This window comes from Schistocerca cancellata, chromosome 8, assembly GCF_023864275.1.
Source record: "Schistocerca cancellata isolate TAMUIC-IGC-003103 chromosome 8, iqSchCanc2.1, whole genome shotgun sequence".
NCBI lineage: Eukaryota > Metazoa > Arthropoda > Insecta > Orthoptera > Acrididae > Schistocerca > Schistocerca cancellata.
Window position 1 is genome coordinate 196,603,699 of NC_064633.1, and position 25,814 is coordinate 196,629,512.

A 25,814-nucleotide genomic window follows, 5' to 3' on the forward strand; every position below is an offset into this window, starting at 1 on the left:
AACCTCAGAACTTCTAATGAGGTATTTAGTAGTTATGAGATTTTTGACAGATTAGGATCAATATGTAGTTCTATATCAAGAATCACTACTGAAAAATAACAATGACTGTGCCTCAGGACAGTTAACTGCTACTGTTCACAGTATAAGTAGGTAACTTAGTAATGTCAGTACCACTAGCAGATAGTTTCCATTTTATGCCCTTGTTGACAGAAAGAAGTGTCTAAGCAGAACAATTGTGAAATTGGGAATAATTTACAGCAAATTAAAGTTTAGTAGAGTAACTGGCAGATGACTTTAAAAGTAAGAAAATGCAAATTGCTGTGCATAAGCAGCTGGTAATTGTGTGGAATTGTTACACCAACAGCAGTGTATGTTCAAAGATTTTCTTGCTTTTCCCAGCATTTTCTGAAAGGCATAAAATAGCCAGATTTCCAGTGCTCCATCAACAAACTACAAATGTGTATTACATTCTTGTAAATAAAGATTCAACACATCATGAAGTCTAGAGCTAGTATTGCTGCCTGATACATTTCAGTAACTCATTTAATCATAGTCACGACATAAGACAGTCACTGATGCCGTACAAAATCTGCTCTTGTCACTAAGCACAACACTAAGATTGACATCCCTTTGAAGGTGTCTTGTGCTGAATGACAGTGTAATGCAACACATCACTTTGGTGAAATGATGTGCTGTACAAGCATCTTTCGAACTGATGAATGTTGATCACCAGCATAAAAATTTTATTTTTGTAATTATTTAGTATAGTCTGCTGTTTAGATGTATGCTATATTTATGCACATACATTATGAAATGGATGTATGCCACATATGTGCACGCCAGGATAATGATAGACATTGTACCATGTTTTCAGTATCTTCTGGTTGGGCATTTTATTCTGTGTCATCAGGTGCAGTTTTGGAGTCATGGTATGAGCCATGGAGGAAGAACAGCCATGACAAAGCTTATGAATCATGTGAACAAAAGAAAACTGGTTATACATTCACTAAAATTGAATCTCTTAAATAAGGCAGACCATTTTTGGAATGAGTCCTTATGAATGTAATTGTGATGTTGCGAATAATGAAGCAACTTTGTACTGCTTGGTTACTGTAAACAAGAATACAATATAAGATATATTGTTTATGAGAAGCGCCACATTTATTTCAAGAATTGGATGCTGTATTTGTACTCTTAACTTAAAGCAGTAACTGAAGCTCTTCGAGAAACGAAGTCCAATCAGATGACAGGAGCAACTGTGTGGAAATAATATGATGAGCAAGAATGAATACAGGAACTCTTAGCTCCCAGTCAGACTTTACTTCACCACCTGATATCAAGGTAAAGGAACCAGCAGAACATTGCATGTGGTGAACTTGACAGGACCCAGAACAAATATGACTGAGAAAATAAAATTGACAAAGAACAAGAACAGCAATCAGAAATTTGAAATTTTGAAGAGAATTGGTGATTTTTGAGTGTGAAGATTTGCTTGAGTTGATATCTGTTGCTGTAACAACAAAGGTCAACAGCCAAGATTATGAAATGGTGCCAAATCAATTGATAGCACTGCAAATTAAGAATTCTGAAGAAGCTTGAGTACTTAATAAACAATTATTAAATTCTTCAACTACAATTACGACCCAGAAGAAACTAATGAGTCAGAGGATCTTTGACTATGGAAGACTTCAACTGTATTAATCCCATGACACATGTACAACACTGGTCACACATTGCAGATGTGGCTTGTCAACCTGCAGCAGTGGTAAAGAGTCTGGTGAGCTGTATGAAACCCTAGATGATTAGTTTCAAAAAGTTTTTTTGTGTTATGGGGTGAACCAGAGTTCATGAGTATACTTAAACAATGTGGTTAGCCTTGCTACAGAATTAAGATGAGCTTAATTAAACATATGTTACTGTGCACATCATATGCCTGTGGTGACTAGAAGAATGGATGCAGATGTGCCAGAATAGCTCAGAATATTTTGTGTGCAATTGAGCAATGATTTAAAGAAGTTAACTGCCACTATAGAGATTGCTCAATCGGAATTAAAGAATTAAATAAAAAAAACAAATACAGCACTCAAGCAAACAAACATGGCATTTGAGCAAACAAAATCAGAATTAATAAATGAAATAACAAAGATCACACTCCAGCAAACACACTCAAGAGTCTATGAGTTATGTAAGGGAAAATAAGAAATTCAGAGTAACATATTGCAGTTACAGGAGACTATCCACTCCAAAAGAGGAGCTAAACTACAAAATACTGAAACAGTGTGATTTAGTTTCAGATGAAGAGAATGAGCAATTTAGACAAGGAGTTGAAAAGAATTAATGGAACAGGAATTTAATAGAATACATGATCAAATCTCTGGTGCTCAAGTAATGCTAAAAGTGTTGGAACAAAGCAAAAATTCAGATGTAGCTGCTATTTCAGACTCTACACTTGCTAGTTTGGAGGAATGTGTAGTGGACATAGTCAATGATAAAGTGTGAGAAAGGGTTGAATCATCTGTAGGTACACCTCATTCTAATGCAGAAACAGATAGGATGGAGAGTGACCTACAGAAAATTTGGGACGAATTGACTAAGACTGAGGAGGAATTAAATAAAAGAAAGCTTAGTGGAAATAAGGGATGTCAACTGAGCTAATAGAGGAGGAAATAAGGGATGTCAACTGAGCTAATAGAGGAACTGCAGCTGGAAAATGGAACTAATCTACCCAAACAATTCCCTAAATTCAAGCTGGATGAAGAGGTTCACCACATGTATTTTTTAAGAATGTTTAGTAAATCTTTACCCAAATGATGGGATGACTCAAAGAGAATTTATTTTGTATTAAATTACTTAGAGGGTGATCTGGTGGAGTGTGAAACTGCTCATGCTGAAGAATTTATATCCTGGACTGATTTTAAGTAGAAGCTTAAAAAGAAGTATAGGTCTCCTAGTACTCAAGAAAATTTGACACTTGAGCTTCTTGACCCACAGTCTAACAACTGGGGTTTAGATTTAAGAGTAAATGACATTCCTAACCTTGGAGAAGGGTATAGTACTTGGTCTAGAGCCATCCTGGAGCAGGGCATTTGTTGAAATGTATCATGGGAGGGAATTTGTTGAAACATATAATAGGAGAGCATTCAGAATTCTGTATGGAGGAATAAAATGAATGCAGTACACAAGACACATTAAAAACCAGGTATGAATATGTGTGTAAGATTGTGTGTGTGTGTGTGTGTGTGTGTGTGTGTGTGTGTGTGTGTGTGTGTGTGTGTGTGTGTATTCTGTTCCATACACTAATTTACAGATGACCTAATAAAGAGGCAAGTATCTAAGTTTTATATGCTAGTCTTCAGGTTTGGAAAGATATGTAACTGACTACAGAATGTCCAACAATAAATGCTCGTTAATAGTTCAAATCAAGTAACCCTTCTGGTTCTTTATGAATGTTGAAAGTGTGTAATGAGGAAACTGGCCTCATAACTGTAAATTGTGTTCTCTGTAACAACTACATAGGGCAATATCACAGTATAGATCTGTAAATTTTGTAGAGTCTCATATACTCTTCCTAGAGGAATACTTTTTTATTGGGGATGATAAATAATTCAAACAGGTTTATATGAATTTTCTATGGGGGGTTTTGAGTAATTTATTCCATCCAAATTGTTTAATTTGAATGTGGAGTTTACAAAGGCAAAGGCAATTACTGAGTCCGTTGCTACCTTCTTCACTTAGCATCATTAGCAAGGTGTTAGAACGACTTTCTGGGGCCTGTATGGGAGAAACTGGGGACCAATTAATGATGATTACCACTATAAGAAGTTTATTTTCTTAATGAATTAGAAAACATGATGCTTGGATGTACATTTCATTTATGTGCATGTATTATGAAATGGATGGACACAGCATATCTGCAAGCTGGGACAACGATGAGCATTTTATCACATTTGCGGGACCTGTTGCCTGGGCAGTTTATTCTGTATAGTCAAGAGATATGGTGTGAGCCATTGAGGAAGATCAGCTCTGACAATGTCTATGACATCACAGGGACAAAAAAAAACTTGTTAATACTTATTCCACTGGAATCTGTTAAATTCAGCAGACTATTTTTGGACTGAGTGCTTATATGCTTATAGTGTAAGTGTGATGTTCTACATCTACATGGATAGTATGCAAATCACATTTAAGTGCCAGGCAGAGGGTTCATGGAACCACCTTCACAATTCTCTATTATTCCAATCTCGTACAGTGTGCGGAAAGAATGAACATCTATATCTTTCCATAGGAGCTCTGATTTCCCTTATTTTATCATGGTGATCGCTTCTCCCTATGTAGGTCGGTGTCAACAAAATATTTTCGCATCCAGAGGAGAAAGTTGGTGATTGGAATTTTGTAAGAAGATTCCATCGCAACGAAAAACGCCTTTCTTTTAATGATGTTCAGCCCAAATCCTGTATCATTTCTGTGACACACTCTCCCATATTTGGCGATAATACAAAACATGCTGCCATTCTTTGAACTTTTTCGATGTACTCCATCAGTCCTATCTGGTAAGGATCTCACAATGCACAGCAGTATTCTAAAAGAGGACGGACAAGTGTAGTGTAGGCAATCTCCTTAATAGACCCGTTACATTTTCTAAGTGTCCTGCCAATAAAACTGAGTCTTTGGTTAGCTCTCCCCACAACATTTTCTATATGTTCCTTCCAATTTAAGTTGTTCGTAATTGTAATACCAAGGTACTTTAGTTGAATTTACGGCTTTTAGATTAGACTGATTTATCGTGTAGCCGAAGTTTAATGGATTTTCCTTTTAGCACTCATGTGAATGACCTAACACTTTTTGTTATTTAGGGTCAACTGCCAATTTTTGCACCATTCAGACATCTTTTCTAAATCGTTTTGCAATTTGTTTTGATCTTTTGATGACTTTATTAGTCGATAAATGACAGCGTCATCTGCAAACAACCTAAGACGGCTGTTCAGATTGTATCCAAAATCGTTTATATAGATAAGGAAAAGCAATCGGCCTATAACACTACCTTAGGGAACACTAGAAATCACTTCTGTTTTACTCGATGACTTTCCGTCAATTACTACGAACTGTGACCTCTCTGACAGGAGATCACAAATCCAGTCACATAACAGACGATATTCCATAAGCACACAATTTCACTACAAGCCACTTGAGTGGTACAGTGTCAAAAGCCTTCCAGAAATCCAGAAATATGGAATCAATCTGAAATCCCTTATCAATAGCACTCAACACTTCATGTGAATAAAGAGCTAGTTGTGTTTCACAAGAACGATATTTTCTATACCCATGTTGACTGTGTGTCAATAGACAGTTTTCTTCGAGGTAATTTATAATGTTTTGCATAAGGAAGCAACTTTGTAATGTATAGTCATAGTAAACAAGAGTACTATATACTATATGTGGATTATGAGAAGCGTCATACTTATTTCAAGAACTGGATGTTGGATTTGTACTCTTAACTTCCAGCAGTAACTGTGGCACTTTGTAAAATAAATTTCCGGCAGAAGATATGAGCAATTGTGCAGAAATAATAAGGTGAATAAGAGTGAATGATAGGAAGTCTTAGCTCCCAATCAGATTTCAATTTTCCATCTGATATCACAGCAAACAACCAGCAGAACATTGCAAAAAGAAGGCAGCAATGTAGTGCATGGTGAGAGGAAGCCTGGTGAGCAAAAGTTTGCACTGACCCTATCCGATTCTCTGGGTGCATCATTTAACAAAATTTATGCTGTACTGACTACAGTTAGCAATGTTTGCTCATCTGGTGAGGGTCTCTAGGTGTAAACCTTGATCTCTTGAAAGACATTGTTTTCTTGCATAAAGCCAGTTTGAAATAAACATTTTATTTTACTTCACTGATGATCAGTTAATTTTCCCCATTTGGATGTAAAAAAAATGCAAAAATTACTTTAGATACTTAACAGTATGTCTTTTGACAATACTGTTCTGTTCCTTAGGCCACACACATTGATCCTATTTTATTTTAATATGCTGATAAAAGCATGAGAGTTTTTATTTCAAGACATATGCTGCCCTCTTTTAATGTGTTGCATATGCTGGTACAGGTATTTCATATTTTCCCTGTATTTCTCAGAATGAATGCACTAGATCATGACGTAACACTTTGGATACCGAAAGTTCTGTGCTCATTTGGATACAAAACTCCCCTCTGAAAACACAAAATTCCATGGATGACTGCTTCTCTGGTCTCATTTTATACAGGATGCATCATAACTAACAGTGACAACTGACATGAGTAGAAATATATGACAACAGAAGCAATAACATCCCAGTGAACATGGATCCACAGACAAGTTGTTTGTCATGTCTGTGTGATGCTATGGGCTGCCATGTACTTCAGTATGAAGTACTGTCTGAGTTAGCACACAAGTATTTTAAAGAATGTCCCTACATAATGCACTTGAATGTAAATGCTCTATGTGCTGAATTTCCAAACAAAAGTCATAAAGTGAATGAATTACAAATTTAACACTGGCTTACATCTGACAAAATTCTTAATGAAATTGAAAATTTTGAATTTGCCAACAGCTTTTTAGACGAGAGAAATGGCATGGAAGCTCCTGCATACTTACTCATTCTGGTATAAAATATGAAATAAGAAATGATTTTAATCATTTGAATGAAGAGTGTATATTTGAAAGTTGCTGTATTGAGTTAAAGGACCTCAGTGCCACAGTAGTTTCTATTGATGGAGTGCCTAGAAAGCTACAATTGAAGCTTTTCTGGTGATATCATGCCCGGTTGAAAAATTCAGTAAAGAAAAAAGATAGTAACAGCTGCCAATTTCAATATTAATATCATAGTTGAAAGCAATAATGTGTCCAAATTCACTGACTTAATAAAAAAACTTTGGCTTCAAAATAAACTTCATGCAACCCAATAGAGTAAATGCACAGTCAGCTACATGTATTGATAATATTCTAACAAATTAATCTCTGACCACCCTGCTTTATTCATTGAACTACCAAAAATTAAGAAAGAAATTTCTTGTAACAAAAGCCACATGAAAAAGAAATTCAATGAAAAAAACTCAGTTACATTTAGAAATAAGTTAAGAGAGGTTGAATGGCTTTCAACAGCTGTATTTCGAGTAATAGTAACTTAAACAATTTTTTTCAGTAACTTCCTTGAAATATTTAATGGAATTATTCCACTTATAAACACGTGCAACAAAAGGGCTAATAAACTTAAATGGTAAACCCAGGGTATAAAAATTTCTAGTGCCAGCAAGAGGAACATCACAATTAACTGTAATATTATTAAAAAAAGACAGTTTACTGATTATGTTCGTCATTGTAAAGCTATATTTTAAAAAGTTGTGAAGGCAGCCAAACAAATGGCAAAGAAGAAATTAATTGTACAACATAAAAGTAAAACAAAAGCAGTGTGGTCTGTTGTCAAATCAGAGTTATGTGTTAGAGTTAGTAGTAATGAAATATTTAGGATTAAAGTAGAAGGTAGCTTTATTGTAAACATGGGTCAAATATCAGAGTGTTTAAATGAATTCTTCATAAATGTGGCAAAGTCAGATGCTGATGTAGCAGAGTATCAGAGTAAAGTAAATCCCTTTGGAACCCACCAAGAATCAGAGTTTCTTAAGGATTTTAAAAAAAGTAATAGTAAAGGATGTGGAAAATGTTATTGTATCATTAAAAAATAAAAACTCTGCTGTGTGGGATGGGATACCCACTAAAGTGATTAAAACAGTGTGTAACATAATAGTACCTAAACTAAACAAAATATTCAACCAGTCTTTTGAAAAGGGATGTTTCCCCAATGTTTTGAAGTATGCCAAAGTCAGATCTCTGTTCAAGAAATAATCGAGGGAAGACATGGGAAACTATCGGCCTATTTCTATTCCTCCAGTCCTGTCAAAAGTGTTAAGAGAAAGTATCTGCAAACCAGATAAAAATTTTTATTGTAAAAAATGATATTATTATATGCAACCACTTTGGATTTCAATCAGGAAAAAACACTCTGTATGCAGTGAATAACTTTATTGAAAAGAGAGACAAATCATTGAATCAGAGGAGTAAAGTTGCAGGTATTTTCTGTGATCTCACAAAAGCATTTGACTCTATGAAAATGACTTGCTTATCTACAAATTAGACAAATATGGGGTAATTTCCTGGGGAAGTTCATGTAGTGTATCAGCACGAACAGTGAAAATGTAGTAAGTGATGAACTTTTTCCTTTCATCATTTTGTGAGGACTGTCAGGGAAATAAGTTTTGTAAAGGTTTGAAATTATTTGTAAAGTTTGTTGCAAGTCATTCTATATGCTGTCATTCTCAAATACTGGATGATTAGTGTATGGATATTCACGTGTCATGAACTACACTGCTTTTTCACCCCCATCTGCCACCCCTGTGATAGGTAAGTGGTTCTTCAACAGCAATTCTTTCCTAACAGTAAGTGATATGTGTACCAGGTTTGGATTAAATCGGTCCAGCGGTGAAGATGTGGGACATACATACAAATATATACTCATCCATTTTTATAATATGTATTGATATGTATTACTTCTTAACTAGAAATTTAAATTCTATGTTTTGAATAAAAGTAATTTTTCAGAATGAAAGTTATCAAAGGGTCCATTAGCCAGCAGCATCAAAAGTAAACTACAGTACCAATAGTAGCTCTTCATGCTATATCAATAAAAGGTTTTATAACTTTCTTAGGTAGCCTTCAATTCAAATATTAGCAAATCTGTCAAGTGGGGAAGGTGGGGGGGGGGGGGGGGGGAATGTGAAAGCTGGGAACAATTAGTTAATATCTTTGACTCATTGCTACAGATTTTTAGTCACTGGGCAGATGTCTGCCATTCACTTCAAATGTATGCAATACTGTTTCCTGCTCTCACTGAACACTGTCATTAGCTGATCACTAAAACCTTCTGTTGACATTTTGTCTAATGTACACAGCAGTCTAATCATTAGAAAATCTAGTTATCAACATCACAGAAATTCACCTCATCTTTAACTCTGTCATGCCACTGACATGTATCAGAACAAAAGTGTTTCAGCTACAACATATTATGCAAAGCACAGAATAAACCCTGCTCAGCAGAAAGAGTTCTCAGAGTAATGTTCATATTTTATTTCAATGATACTTGTTCATTTTTTTCACTCCTATGAATACGAAATCACAGTAGCTTGTTACCTTCTTACACCAGAACTTTCTCAAATTGCTGAGCAAGCTATATCATCATAAGGTGCCAAGTAAATACTTACCCACCACTGTTAAGTCCAACAAAATATACAATTTCAGGATCTAAGGTAAAAATAATATGCACCATCGTCTCAACAATCTGATTTCTAACCTTATTTCTTTCAGATCATTTCACAGTTAAAATAAAATCCTATGATTTCTATTACATGTGAACAACTTTTAAAATATATACTGCTAGTTTACCTGTAAAGTGTGGTCTGAAGAGAGGTTATACTTGTAGTTGTATGTGTGTTTCCATAGCAGGGGAGGACTTCTCGCATGATGTAGTCCTCAATGAACTGCAAAGATCTGCCAGATGCTGCATAATCACAGTAGACAACTGCAACAAAAAAGATCAATAGTGACATATGAAAATCAGTTTCAGAAGGACACTATATACTTGCATCCTTATCACAAAAATCATTAATTTTTTCTATGTTGACATCTTACAATTAGACTGTATTACATAACTAGCTGATATCAATATGGGACATAATCATTCAGATCCACTGTTTGGGCGCATAAACTGGGGCAGGGAGAAGTTCTCTATCATGGCTTATAAATGAATAGAATCTTAAGAATATACCCCATATACCTGAATATACGAAGACTTCAACAGAAGATACAGAGAAAGTGCAGGCAATAACAGGAGAGCTACTGAGTAATGGAATGTATTAGCAGAGATATGTGTGCACAAGGAATGACAATTAATGAGGGAAAATACATATACTGAGCATATGGTGCATCCTTTTCTGGTGAACCTCACACCAGGCCCCTGAAGGGGAGCTATAGAAGCTAGTTTCCACAGAGACTGGCATAAACTTTCAGGTAGCCCACCATTTGAATGGACACAACAGCACAAACATCCCCATGTTCAGCCTATTTTCATTCTGTAATTTCATGTCAGACCTATACAGCATGTCCCAGGAGGAATGGTTAATATTCAGGTATACGACAGGGAAGATCATTTGAAGCAAAAAAGTCTACTAAACATGGGCTCCAAATGCATACCTCAAGAGCAATTAACAAATTTCATCCTCAATAGTTTGAGAAAAATCACTTCTACATCAATCTCTTTCCTTTTCATATTTTGAGAGATGATAGTATGAAACGAAACAAGAAACAAAGTCCACGAAACATAGGTTCTAAAGCAAGTACCTTGAACAGTTATTAGCATTTATTTATCTTCACTATTGTGAAACAGATCTCTCCTACTGAATAAATGCTCATAGCTCTTCAGGTATGCATTTTAGAACTTATGTTTACTAGACCTTTTTATCATATCGATAAAGATTGACCATTTCTCCTGGGACATCTTGTGTCCGCAGCTCGTGGTCGTGCGGTAGTGTTCTCGCTTCCCACGCCTGGGTTCCTGGGTTCGAATCCCGGCGGGGTCAGGGATTTTCTCTGCCTCGTGATGACTGGGTGTTGTGTGCTGTCCTTAGGTTACTTAGGTTTAAGTAGTTCTAAGTTCTTGGGAACTGATGACCATAGATGTTAAGTCCCATAGTGCTCAGAGCCATTTGAACCATTTTTGACATCTTATGTATCACTGAGTTTGTACCAAATAAATTTGTTATTCTGGCACAATAATAACGCAATACCATGAAAAAGAACTTAATTCCAGGACCTCGGTGATTAATGAAGATGCAAAAATACTTTGGCCATGTCTCGTTAGGCTCTGGTCAACCTATTTGATTAGGTTAAAAGAAATTGCAAATACCTTTAACGTGATCCGGCATAAAGTCAGAATCTCTGTGAAGCTGTTCACGGATTACTGCATTCCACATACGAAAGTCACAGAGAGAGAAAAGCCTCATAATAGATGACAAATTTCTGGAAACTCTTAACAAACGTAAAATCTGCAACGACATATAGCAGGAATTAGTGGTAGGAAAAGCAAATTCTAAATACAGATTCATTGCAAGAATCGTGCGGAAATCTAACTAACGATAGAGGTAGCTTACAAACACCTCGTTGGACCGTATCTTCATCACTGCTCGTGGGTCTGGGAGCTCTGCCAGATAGGAATCATAGAGAAGACAGAGAAAATTCAAAGAAGAGCGGCGTGTTTCGTTATAGATTCACGTAGTAGGCACAACAGAATCACGGAGACCTCATCAAACTCCACTGGCAAACATAACGACGCTTTGTGCGTCACGGAGGGTTGAGTGTGTACGATCCTACAAAAGTCAATCAGTACATTGCTTCCTCCTATCTCACGACAAGACCATGAAGGTAAAATAAGATGGATTCGAGCTCACACGGAGGAATGCCAAAAATAGTTCTTCCGGCGGATTATTCGCGACTGGAATGGGCAGAGGCGGAAGCGACAGTCGTACTCAACGCACCCTCCGTCACACACCGAAAGATGGCTTGTGGACATGGGCGTCTGCCGAAATTTTACCGGATACTTTTAAATAGTCCTAGTTTATATAAATGAGTTGGCTAGAACGTAGGTTTGTCTTTCCTTAATCTAGCTTCTAAGATAAGTCGTAGGGTCAGTATTGCCTCACGTGTTCCAATATTTCTACGGAATCCAAACTCATCTTCCCCGAGGTCGGCTTCTACCAGTTTTTCCATTCCCTAGACTTAGAACTACTTAAACCTAACTAACCTAAGGACATCACACACATCCATGCCCGAGGCAGGATTCGAACCTGCAACCGTAGGAACAACGCGGTTCCAGACTAAAGCGCCTAGAACCGCTCGGCCACAAAGGCCGGCCTGTCTTCTGAATAAATCAAGGCTTCCCAACGTGTGGTTCGCGGACCCCTAAAGGGATCCGCCGGCTCTTTCTAGGGGGTCCGCGGCCACCCTTCACCAAATCGTGTAAAATAATGAGTAAAATTATTGAATAAAAATGTGAAAATCAAATTCATCACAATTTTTTTTTGTTTTTTTTGTTTTCATGTGAAAAACGTGTACTTTTACTTCAGGTCGTATTCCCAAGCAGCCTTTGCGGTTCCTAAGTGAGAACGCATACACAGTTTAGCAGTTTAGTGCCGGAGAATGCGGCTTCTCTGATCGACTGTTTCGCAACAATACGGGGGTCGTTTGAGCGCCGGCTCACGGCGGTAGATGCACTGAAACCTTTTACGCATGCGCGGAGCGAGCTTTGTCGACCAATCACAGAGCTCGCTGGCACGTATGCACCCCCAGGCATCATTAAATGTTAAACTTGCTTTGTCAGTGCACTACCTATTTCATAAGTCGATTTTTGACCTTCAAGTTGTTTTCATTCATCTCTAAACCAAAGACTATTGATACTTCGGGGAGGGGGGGGGGGTCATTGTGAACTTGGAACTTGCATTACGAAACTTTCAGTTCCCATGGGTTTCGCTCTGAAATTTAAAGTTACTGTGCTCTTGACTGATTAGGGGTCCGCCATGGATTTTGCACTGAAGAAGAGGTCCACCAGCTGAAAAGGTTGGGAAGCCCTGGAATAAATCAACCAATTTTTCTGATATAAGTTGCTTGTCTGTACATGTACATTACATCCACCAATTTCCGTCATATTTGGACAATTCCTTTGTGGTGCGTCTTTGTTTTTTGTCTTAGTTTGTATTTCTGAATGGGGATTCCACAGTCCACGAGTGCTACAGGCCCTCCAAGACCTCAAACCAGCTTCGTTATGGAGGGTACTGTCAAGAAGCTGTCCGAAGGAGCAGGAGAGCAGAACAAGCACAACGCACGCACCTCGTGAGGGCGACCAGGTCGACCGTGGCGGGGCGCTGAGCGATTACTTCCTCATTACCGCCCCACCCGTCCAATCTCCCAGGGCCAACTGTCGCAGTCGCAGAAGCGGCCGTCTTTGTTGCGTGGTGCCGGCAGCAGTCGAATACACGAAAGCCACGCTCGCGATCGACGATTTAACCCAGTGCTGCTGAATTTTGACACAGTTCATTAACTTATATAGCGTCTATAAAAACACACTACTGGCCATTAAAATTGCTACACCAAGAAGAAATGCAGATGATAAACGGGTATTCATTGGACAAATATATTATACTGGAACTGACATGTGATTACACTTTCACACAATTTGGGTGCATAGAGCCTGAGAAATCAGTACCCAGAACAACCACCTCTGGCCGTAATAACGGCCTTGATGCGCCTAGGCATTGAGTCAAACAGAGCTTGGATGGCGTGTACAGGTACAGCTGCCCCAGCAGCTTCAACACGATACCACAGTTCATCAGGAGTAGTGACTGGCGTATTGTGACGAGCCAGTTGCTCGGCCACCATTGACCAGACGTTTTCAATTGGTGAGAGATCTGGAGAATGTGCCGGCTAGGGCAGCAGTCGAACATTTTCTGTATGCCGAAAGGCCCGTACAGGACCTGCAACATGCGGTCGTGCATTATCCTGCTGAAATGTAAGGTTTCGCAGGGATCGAATGAAGGGTGGAGCCACGGGTCGTGACACATCTGAAATGTAACGTCCACTGTTCAAAGTGCCGTCGATGCGAACAAGAGGTGACCGAGACGTGTAACCAATGGCACCCCATACCATTACGCCGGGTGACACGCCAGTATGGCGATGACGAATACATGCTTCCAATGTGCGTCAAGGGTAACCGCAGCCGTGGTCTCCGAACTGATTATCCATGCTGCTGCAAACGTCGTCGCACTGTTCATGCAGATGGTTGTTGTCTTGCAAACGTCCCCATCTGTTGACTCAGGAATCGTGACGTGGCTGCACGATCCGTTAAAGCCATGCGGATAAGGTGCCTGTCATCTTGACTACTAGTGATACGAGGCCGTTGGGATCCAGCACGGCGTTCCGTATTACCCTCCTGAACCCACCGATTCCATATTCTGCTAACCGTCATTGGATCTCGACGAACGCGAGCAGCAATGTCGCGATACGATAAACCGCAATCGCGATAGGCTACAATCCGACCTTTATCAAAGTCGGAAACGTGATGGTACGCATTTCTCCTCCTTACACGAGGCATCAGTACAACGTTTCACCAGGCAACGCCAGTCAACTGCTGTTTGTGTATAAGAAATCGGTTGGAAACTTTCCTCATGTCAGCACGTTGTATGTGTCGCCACCGGCGCCAACCTTGTGTGAATGCTCTGAAAAGCTAATAATTTGTATATCACAGCATCTTCTTCCTGTCAGTTAAATTTCGCGTCTGTAGTACATCATCATCGTCGTGTAGCAATTTTAATGGCCAGTAGTGTATTATCCCATGCAGACTAGCGCGAAGAGCTGAAGCAATCGAGTTTTCGGACTGATGATTACAATAACAGTTACAAGATAATTCATTCTCAACAATAAAAATACTTACAGTGAACAAACTACACCAAAGACGCACAACATTTTCTCGTTAAATTCGGTCCACATGTACCACAAATTTGCTTCAAATTGCAAGGTAACGGGGGATAATATGGCCATAAAGCAGTATTGCTGGGAATGGAAATATCAGCTATGGAAAAAATGGATGGGATGTGAAAAGCACAAAGACAAGTCAATATATTTATAGACTCATCTTTCCCTGATAAAGAGAAGGCAACATTCAGCAGTTTCAGACGGTTTAAATTACCTGGTTACATAATTGCATATAATTACTGTACATGACTTTGCATGTAGGGTGTGCTTGTAATGAGTCCTTGGATCATTGAAATAGAAGTCATGTGCAAAACGAGCTCTCCCAAGTAGTTCGTAATTTAAATTGAAAGCAGAGCAGCAGAAATACGTTGGGCTGGTGTACTTCAATCAAAACGTTTCATAGTAGAATTAAGTTATAAATATGTTTAGAACAACTGCAAAGAGAGTCATAATTTTATTATGAAGACACCATTGAGTTTAGATCTCTGTAGTGCCAAAACATGGAGTTATTCCTAATTATGTAAATCTGATATCATGTCATAAATTAGTTCCGATTTTAATTTTCTGTGCTTAAGAATAAAATTATGTATTAAACGCAGAGTGAAAATATTGTAATGCAAAATGGACATGAAAATACTTATTTTGTGTTTTGATGAGCGTTCGTAGTTCCGTTTCATAGTTTTTTGTTTTAATTACAACTAATTATAAAATTATGTGGTAATAAATGTGTGTAATATTATATAATGTATTTAGGTTTAAGTATTTAAATCATATAAAAATTGTAAACGAATTGTGGCCATGTTTAGGAATTATTTTGATTAAAGTAGTGTCACGTGACCCGACTCAGGACTGGGGATGTGAGCGGGAAAATGGGGTCTTTGTCCGTTGTCCATTGTGGTGGAAAGTTCGGAGCGGCAAAGTGCCGCGGGTGTAAGCATGGACGCCAGTGTATGTGAATAAACTGTGAAGGAACGACGTGATAGTGCCTAGGTGCGAGACAATAAACCATGTGTACGAATTGCACCCATTATTATCTAGTCAGATCGGATTTATTTGTGAACTTAAAAATGCATGGCCACAAAGTCAGAAGTGTTTCTTTTTTAAATAAATAGGTTTCAATCTGAACTTGTATAGTGTACTTCATTCTCGCAAGTTTGTGGTAGAGACAATTGTGTATTCAATTCACAGCTGTTCAACGGTTAGTTAGTCAATACATGACTCAGTATTAGGGACGTAAATGCAACCGTTCACTACCAACCCCCTCTGCAGATGAGCCACCTGGAAAATAGGTAGTGAACGAGCCCGAGAACAGTTGCAAAATGTACAATTCATTTAACACTAAAAACAGTTTTGCAGAATTTTTTAAAATTTGGTGCCATTTTCAGTTGTAACGTCCACTTTGAACGGCTACTATAAGCAACCGAGAAGCAACGTAATTTTCTCGCTAACTCAACTAAGAGACTAACCGACTGCATGAGTGACTGAAGCAACTACAAGTATTACGTTTGCCACACGACTTCAAAATGAAACACATTACGAATAGTATCGAAATTTAATAAGCGACGAAGTACCTGCACTTGGATCAAAACATTTCTTATGCTTGCTCTGTTTAAACTTTCAAGGCCCTGAGACTACCGGTATATCTGTTCACACGACACGCACTGCAGTATTGTTGGCTGCCTAACTCCCAGGAAACCACCTAGTAGCTCTCAGACTGAAACTGTAATACGAGAGCTATTCGGAAAGTAAGGCACGATAGGTCGCGAAATGGAAACCACAGTGAAAATCAAAACTGTTTTGTTTGCAATGGTTAGCCACACCTTCCAGCTACTTCTCTACACAGTCGCCGCTCAGACTTAGATATCTGTCGTAGCGTTGTACCAACTTTTCAATTCCGTCGTTATAGAAGACAGCCCCCAGTGCTTTCCAACAATTTTCTACTCTTGACTGCAGCTCGTTGTCTGTGTCAAAATATTGTCTTCATAGCCAGCGGTTCATTTGAGCAGAGATGAACCTCAGGGGTAGCCAATTACGGGCTGTATTGTGGGTGATCAAGCACTTCCCATCGAAAACGCTGCAGGAGCATCTTCATTGCCCCTGCAGTGTGCTGCCGAGAATTGTCGTGTAGAACGAACCGCATGACAGTTATGTTATGTGGATTGCATAGCTTCAGGCGAAATCTTTCGCCAGGCCCTTATACTTCGCAGGAGACGCTAATTTCTAGCCATCTTTACGTTCTCAATGTGAGCTCAGAACTGAAAAAAGCTACATGATGCGATCGACAGGCTCACTAGACACAGTGCCCAACGCATCTGTGCAAAGCTTCATGAGATTATCACTGTATTTTCCATTTCGCGACCGATCGTTCTTTACTTTCCAAATAACCGTCGTACTTGCCAGAATGATACACTCCTGGAAATTGAAATAAGAACACCGTGAATTCATTGTCCCAGGAAGGGGAAACTTTATTGACACATTCCTGGGGTCAGATACATCACATGATCACACTGACAGAACCACAGGCACATAGACACAGGCAACAGAGCATGCACAATGTCGGCACTAGTACAGTGTATATCCACCTTTCGCAGCAATGCAGGCTGCTATTCTCCCATGGAGACGATCGTAGAGATGCTGGATGTAGTCCTGTGGAACGGCTTGCCATGCCATTTCCACCTGGCGCCTCAGTTGGACCAGCGTTCGTGCTGGACGTGCAGACCGCGTGAGACGACGCTTCATCCAGTCCCAAACATGCTCAATGGGGGACAGATCCGGAGATCTTGCTGGCCAGGGTAGTTGACTTACACCTTCTAGAGCACGTTGGGTGGCACGGGATACATGCGGACGTGCATTGTCCTGTTGGAACAGCAAGTTCCCTTGCCGGTCTAGGAATGGTAGAACGATGGGTTCGATGACGGTTTGGATGTACCGTGCACTATTCAGTGTCCCCTCGACGATCACCAGTGGTGTACGGCCAGTGTAGGAGATCGCTCCCCACACCATGATGCCGGGTGTTGGCCCTATGTGCCTCGGTCGTATGCAGTCCTGATTGTGGCGCTCACCTGCACGGCGCCAAACACGCATACGACCATAACTGGCACCAAGGCAGAAGCGACTCTCATCGCTGAAGACGACACGTCTCCATTCGTCCCTCCATTCACGCCTGTCGCGACACCACTTGAGGCGGGCTGCACGATGTTGGGGCGTGAGCGGAAGACTGCCTAACGGTGTGCGGGACCGTAGCCCAGCTTCATGGAGACGGTTGCGAATGGTCCTCGCCGATACCCCAGGAGCAACAGTGTCCCTAATTTGCTGGGAAGTGGCGGTGCGGTCCCCTACGGCACTGCGTAGGATCCTACGGTCTTGGCGTGCATCCGTGCGTCGCTGCGGTCCGGTCCCAGGTCGAGGGGCACGTGCACCTTCCGCCGACCACTGGCGACAACATCGATGTACTGTGGAGACCTCACGCCCCACGTGTTGAGCAATTCGGCGGTACGTCCACCCGGCCTCCCGCATGCCCACTATACGCCCTCGCTCAAAGTCCGTCAACTGCACATACGGTTCACGTCCACGCTGTCGCGGCATGCTACCAGTGTTAAAGACTGCGATGGAGCTCCGTATGCCACGGCAAACTGGCTGACACTGACGGCGGAGGTGCACAAATGCTGCGCAGCTAGCGCCATTCGACGGCCAACACCGCGGTTTCTGGTGTGTCCGCTGTGCCGTGCGTGTGATCATTGCTTGTACAGCCCTCTCGCAGTGTCCGGAGCAAGTATGGTGGGTCTGACACACCGGTGTCAATGTGTTCTTTTTTTCCATTTCCAGGAGTGTATTTTCACTCTACAGCGCTGATATAAAAGTTCCTGGTAGATTGAAACTGTGTGCCGGACGGAAACTCGAACTCGATGGAACTTTGGAAGGTAGGAGACGAGGTACTGGCAGAATTGAAGCTGTGAGGACGGGTCGTGAGTCGTGCTTGGATAGCTCAGATGGTAGAGCACTTGCCCGCGAAAGGCAAAGCTCACGAGCTCGAGTCTCGGTCCGACACACAGTTTTAATTCTCAGAGGAAGTTGCAATGCTTGCATTAAAAGTGGGGATCCTCGGTTATTATGAACGTGACCTTTTTAGTGCTTCTTCCATTCTGCTTGCTGGCACGTCGTGCAATTCCAGAGTTAAAAAATTCCAAGTAATTTCAGGCCGTGAACTCGTCGTTAATGGATGACTTGGTGTAGTTTCTGTGGTAACGTATGAGCTTAACTTCTGCTCATTTATTAATTGGTCTTGCCTTGTCGCAAGCACTATATCGTTGCATAACACATTTAATATCAGCGCCCTTTACATCGTCTCTGACAAAAATCATTTTAAGGCGAGGTTATTGAAATTGGCCGAAAATTCGCTTTTCTGTTACTGCAATGTTTAAAGGTATATGTGTCTAGACTGCTGGAATGAAAAAGTTATTTTAATCCGTGCGTTACAAAAGTTTCTACAGCCCACTGCTCAAAGCAGCATCACGGCCGCCGAGAGACTCTCCCCGCCGGAGACGCCCGACTCAGAGAGAAAACTTGTAGCGACGCACGTTCACAAAATGATTTATACTGCGGTATGCATGCAAACATATTCGCCGAAAAAACTGACGAAGAACGTGCGCAGGCTGCCGAACGCAGCATATCCAGCTCAGCCAGATCGGCTTTTCTCGCAAATAAGAACAGTGGAATTGCTCTCCAGTAACAATGCAAGTTAGAGGAAGGGTTGATATACGGTCCTGGAATTGAAGACTAAAGGTAAGTAACGAAAACACTTTTTTTGGTCAAAACATAATATTTGGTCCGCCATACTGGATTAGCCATATTCAATTTTGAAAATCTAACTTCATATAGTAACATAAAAAATATAGAAAACATGTAGTTTTTATGCAGACTGAATTAATAATACGTATAGAAGTTTTCCCTAAACTTTAAACATGTCTTTCTCGACAAACGATTTGTCAAAACTGCGTGCAGCATAAAATAAAAACGTGTCAACATATTAACTTATATCTTTGACTTTTCTTGGGAGCTTATACCTATAATATACGAAAATTGTTAATATTAAATATTTCTTGTAAAGCCATAAAATGTGAAACAAACCCCCCAAAAGCGAACACAGAGTTCGAGTTAGTAGCATGTCGTTAAATTTAAGGTTATTTCATTGCGGTTAGGTATAAGCTCCCATAAATTTAATATCGTATCGACTGATGTTATCCATTCCTGGTGTCTGGTAGCTCCTGATAGGCTACACTGCACGCAGTATGCGTACTTCAAAGTCGTAGGACCTTAATCAAATCATAATTAAGGGTGCAATTGTTTTTTGTACTGAAAATCTAAAATAAAGTTCAGAGTACGATCAACTATAATTCCCAAACAGATCCTTTGTATGCCTTTCCATTGCCTCAAAAAAGATTTCGAAACTTTGCCTATTTTTTTGTTTATTTGAATGAGAACCTGGCCTCAAATTACGACCACTGCCCTCAACAATGAGTGCCGCCTGCTGAAACTGCGAGGCCGTGATGCAGAGACGAATGTGAAATCGTTCTAGGGACAATACGTTCTGCAAATGAAGAAACTCATAGGCATAAGCGACTCTGAAAAAGGGCAGATTGAACGGTCCGGTGCCCAGGAAGGAGCACCTGGGAAACGATGAAGCTGATCCGCTGTCATGAGCATCCGTGGGTAGTAGTTCAAGAACGGCAAAAGCACGAGTGGGCTATCTGTAGCATACGACGTATCTGACGACAAGTTACAGTGCTAGTACCGTAAAGCGTGTACACTTTGGCCGATTTTCAGATTCAAACGTGATTATCTTGAGTGTTTTTTAACTTGTGTGATATTTATACACTCCTGGAAATTGAAATAAGAACACCGTGAATTCATTGTCCCAGGAAGGGGAAACTTTATTGACACATTCCTGGGGTCAGATACATCACATGATCACACTGACAGAACCACAGGCACATAGACACAGGCAACAGAGCATGCACAATGTCGGCACTAGTACAGTATATATCCACCTTTCGCAGCAATGCAGGCTGCTATTCTCCCATGGAGACGATCGTAGAGATGCTGGATGTAGTCCTGTGGAACGGCTTGCCATGCCATTTCCACCTGGCGCCTCAGTTGGACCAGCGTTCGTGCTGGACGTGCAGACCGCGTGAGACGACGCTTCATCCAGTCCCAAACACGCTCAATGGGGGACAGATCCGGAGATCTTGCTGGCCAGGGAAGTTGACTTACACCTTCTAGAGCACGTTGGGTGGCACGGGATACATGCGGACGTGCATTGTCCTGTTGGAACAGCAAGTTCCCTTGCCGGTCTAGGAATGGTAGAACGATGGGTTCGATGACGGTTTGGATGTACCGTGCACTATTCAGTGTCCCCTCGACGATCACCAGTGGTGTACGGCCAGTGTAGGAGATCGCTCCCCACACCATGATGCCGGGTGTTGGCCCTGTGTGCCTCGGTCGTATGCAGTCCTGATTGTGGCGCTCACCTGCACGGCGCCAAACACGCATACGACCATCACTGGCACCAAGGCAGAAGCGACTCTCATCGCTGAAGACGACACGTCTCCATTCGTCCCTCCATTCACGCCTGTCGCGACACCACTGGAGGCGGGCTGCACGATGTTGGGGCGTGAGCGGAAGACGGCCTAACGGTGTGCGGAACCGTAGCCCAGCTTCATGGAGACGGTTGCGAATGGTCCTCGCCGATACCCCAGGAGCAACAGTGTCCCTAATTTGCTGGGAAGTGGCGGTGCGGTCCCCTACGGCACTGCATAGGATCCTACGGTCTTGGCGTGCATCCGTGCGTCGCTGCGGTCCGGTCCCAGGTCGACGGGCACGTGCACCTTCCGCCGACCACTGGCGACAACATCGATGTACTGTGGAGACCTCACGCCCCACGTGTTGAGCAATTCGGCGGTACGTCCACCCGGCCTCCCGCATGCCCACTATACGCCCTCGCTCAAAGTCCGTCAACTGCACATACGGTTCACGTCCACGCTGTCGCGGCATGCTACCAGTGTTAAAGACTGCGATGGAGCTCCGTATGCCACGGCAAACTGGCTGACACTGACGGCGGCGGTGCACAAATGCTGCGCAGCTAGCGCCATTCGACGGCCAACACCGCGGTTCCTGGTGTGTCCGCTGTGCCGTGCGTGTGATCATTGCTTGTACAGCCCTCTCGCAGTGTCCGGAGCAAGTATGGTGGGTCTGACACACCGGTGTCAATGTGTTCTTTTTTCATTTCCAGGAGTGTATATTCCTTAGTTCCACACAGTCATTGGCATCAACACTGTTTAATAAATTGTATCTGTAATTCTGAGGCAACAATGACCAGAGGTCAAAGTAACCCTAAAACAGAGAAATCATGTACATGATGTCAGAAATCGTGATATTCTGGCAGATATATACATGTGAACAAAAAAAGTAATCAGTGGTCTGTTTCGAGAATTAATCGAGTAGATATACGATAGAGTTTAAAATGCCGACGGCTTTGCAGTTAAATGATATCGGCGGATTCTGCACAACCAGATTTTGACACACTTTTTCGTACACAATTATAAGTCGCTACATGTTCGCCAACTGATGCACGAATAAATTGGCACTACACGGCGCCATCTACCGTATATTGGTAGAGGTTTATCACCAAACAGTATGTATAAACACCCAACTTAGAGCCAACAGAGCTGCAAAACTTTTGGTGTATATGTGGTCAAAGTAACAGCGGTAGTCAAAGTATACCCGGTTTACGGTACTCGTATTTCTGGGACTAACTGCTAATAAATTCTAATGTATTATCATCATCATCGATGTTCAAATGGCACATAAGAATTCACACACTTCTTGCCCAAACTCGTTTCTCTCTCGTTGTATCAAATAAGTTGCAGTGCTATAATTCACAAAATCCCACGTATTTATCGTTTCTGTCTGCATTTAATGCCCTAGATTTTCAATCTAACATAACAGTAATTTACGTTTCCTCCCCCCCCCCTCCCATCCCCTAAATAAACCATATCAATATCTTTGTACCATTGCAGTGTAGCATCTTTGGCATTCATGTACGTTGCAAACTGTGTATTTGTTTTCGTATGCTGTAAATCAAAACCTCTGGTGCACACTGAAAATTCGTTATGTGACCGAACAAAAGTGGTTTACAATGCAGTGCAACGTTTGCGACTGTGAAAATACAAACATCCCTGAGAATGTATTTCATTGCAAGAAAACTGCAAATACAAATGCGCCAGATAGACATCTCACGAAAGTTGCATTCCAACACAAATATGCAGAGCAACAACCTTGGTAACAAGTTTGAAATTTGTAAATTATTGTTTATCGTAGGGTAGCTCACAGGAAACCAATGTATAATCTGTATTGATGAAAGCATGAAAAAACCGTCTGATGATAAATTGTAAATAATTCGAAACCCGTAACGGTACTTTTTAAGTACAATAACTTAAAACCAGTTTGCGGCTGGTTGCTGTACACCATCAACAATTTATTTTATATAACAGCCACGGTCTCTAACGATGTCCATAGATGTCAAAATTGTACGCGTACACTACTGGCGATTAAAATTGCTACACCACGAAGATGACCTGCTACAGACGCGAAATTTAACCGACAGGAAGAAGATGCTGCGATATGCAAATGATTAGCTTCTCAGAGCATTCACACAAGGTTGGCACCGGTGGCGACACCTACAACGTGCTGACATGAGGAAAGTTTCCAACCGATTTCTCAAACACAAACAGCAGTTGACCGGCGTTGCCTGGTGAAACGTTGTTGTCATGCCTCGTGTAAGGAGGAGAAATGCGTACCACTACGTTTCAGACTTTGATAAAAGTCGGATTCTAGCCTATCGCGATTGCCGTTTATCGTATCGCGACATTGTTGCTCGCGTTGGTCGAGATCCAATGACTGTTTGCAGAATATGGAATCGGTGGGTTCAAGAGGGTAATACGGAACGTCGTGCTGGATCCCAACGGCCTCGTATCACTAGCAGTCGAGATGACAAGCATCTTATCCGCATGGCTGTAACGGATCGTGCAGCCACGTATCGATCCCTGAGTCAACAGATGGGGACGTTTGCAAGACAACAACCATCTGCACGAACAGTCCGACGACGTTTGCAGCAGCATGGACTATCAGCTCGGAGACCACGGCTGCGGTTACCCTTGACGCTGCATCACAGACAGGAGCGCCTGCGATGGTGTACTCAACGACGAACCTGGGTGCACGAATGGCAAAACGTCATTTTTTTCGGATGAATCCAGATTCTGTTTACAGCATCATCATGATGGTCGCATCCGTGTTTGGCGACATCGCGGTGAACGCACATTGGAAGCGTGTATTCGTCATCGCCGTACTGGTGAATCACCCGGTGTGATGGTATTGGGTGCCATTGGTTACACGGCTCGGCCACCTTTTGTTCGCATTGGCGGCACTTTGAACAGTGGACGTTACATTTCAGATGTGTTACGACCCGTGGCTCTACTCTTCATTTAATTCCTGCGAAACCCTACAATTCAGCAGGATAATGCACGACCGCATGTTGCAGGTCCTGTACGGACACAGAAAATGTTCGACTGCTGCCCTGGCCAGCACCTTCTCCAGAGCTCCCACCAATTGAAAACGTCTGGTCAATGGTGGCCGAGCAACTGGCTCGTTACAATTCGCCAGTCACTACTCTTGATGAACCGTGGTGTCCCGTTGAAGCTGCATGGGCATCTGTACCTGTACACGCCAGCCAAGCTCTGTTTGACTCAATTCCCAGGCGTATCAAGGCCGTTATTACGGCCAGAGGTGGTTGTTCTGGGTACTGATTTTCAGGATCCATGCACCGAAATTGCGTGAAAATGTAATCACATGTCAGTTCTAGTATAATATATTTGTCCAATGAATAACCTTTTATCATCTGCATTTCTTCTTGGTGTAGCAACTTTAATGGCCAGTAGTGTACAAATGTTTCGGAAAAAACCGTTCAGCGTAAACATTTTTAACATGGAGCTTCGGAGCTGAAGATCTGTACGTGTTTCCATTGTCAATTACGAGTGCAGTACGAATGGGATTACCAGAACTAGATCGTGGATCAGCAGCAACATGTCACCTGGTCGGATGAATCAGGTTTCTTGTTACACCTGATCGAGTGTCGTGTATGGATACGCCGTCATCCACGTGAACGGATGCTCGAAATCTGCACAACGCCACGGACGCAGGTCGGTGGGGACTAAATTAAGCTATACAGGACGTTCCTCTTAGCTTACACGGGATCTGTGCTAGTAATCGGAGGCACCATTACAGCTGAGGTCTAAGTTAACATTATTGGGGGCCACCTGCAACTTTTCATGCTTCATGTCTAGACTGACGGCTGTGGCAGCTTCCAGGACGATAATTGTCCATGTCACGAGGAATCGTGCTACACTGGTTCGAGTAGCATGACGATGAACTTACGTTGACGTCTCCGCCGCTAAAACCGCCTTATCTGAAATCGATGGAATACGTCTGGGATGTCATACGGCGCCAGCGCCGCGGCAACAGATTACTGACCCGTAATTTACGGGAATTGCGTTAACTATGCGAGGCATCTAGGACGACACTTCTCCAGAAATTTACTAAGGGGTTGTCGAATGCATGCAACGCAGAAACGTTGGTATACTGCGTTCCAAAGATGAACCCACACGCTATTAAGTAGGTAGTCATAATGTTTCGTCTCGGTCGTGTATGTTTCCTTGCTCACTTTGCGCCGGAACTGTCTCTGAGTTTCACTGTCACTGAAGCAAGCTGCAAATTTATATTCACCTACCTCAGATCGGCATCTGCTCAGTGTCCCTTCGCTCTGCGACGTAGACACTTACAAGGTGATGAAAAAGCAGCGTTGATGAAAACAGCACCTAATATCTACAATTACTGAGGCCGCGTAAATGTCGTTATGATTGTTCCTGTAAATATTCATAATAAATTTTCGGGTGGATAACGGAAACCTGATCTTCACTGAAAGTTCGGAAATCTGGTAAAAGTAGGTTTTATTTTCTTTGGTTAAACATGTGTCATCAGCCCACATTTAGTATGCAATACTGCTATTATAAGTTCCCAGTTTATGTCACACGTAAAGCAGCCAGAATTCTCCTAAGTCCATTCCGAGAATAATCACGCGAATATATAGTCACT

The 25,814-nt window shown here is 41.6% G+C and overlaps 1 protein-coding gene across 1 annotated transcript in view; it reads right to left on the minus strand.

The window, feature by feature from the left end:
• Positions 1–9,605, minus strand: part of LOC126095747 (uncharacterized) — a 93,243-nt gene extending 83,638 nt beyond the window's left edge. Inside the window, exon 1 of the mRNA XM_049910522.1 lies at positions 9,474–9,605. Coding sequence (XP_049766479.1) covers positions 9,474–9,550 — 77 coding nt within the window. The 5' untranslated portion in view covers positions 9,551–9,605. The remainder of the gene's footprint in view (positions 1–9,473) is intronic.
• Between the last annotated feature and the right edge of the window lie 16,209 nt (positions 9,606–25,814).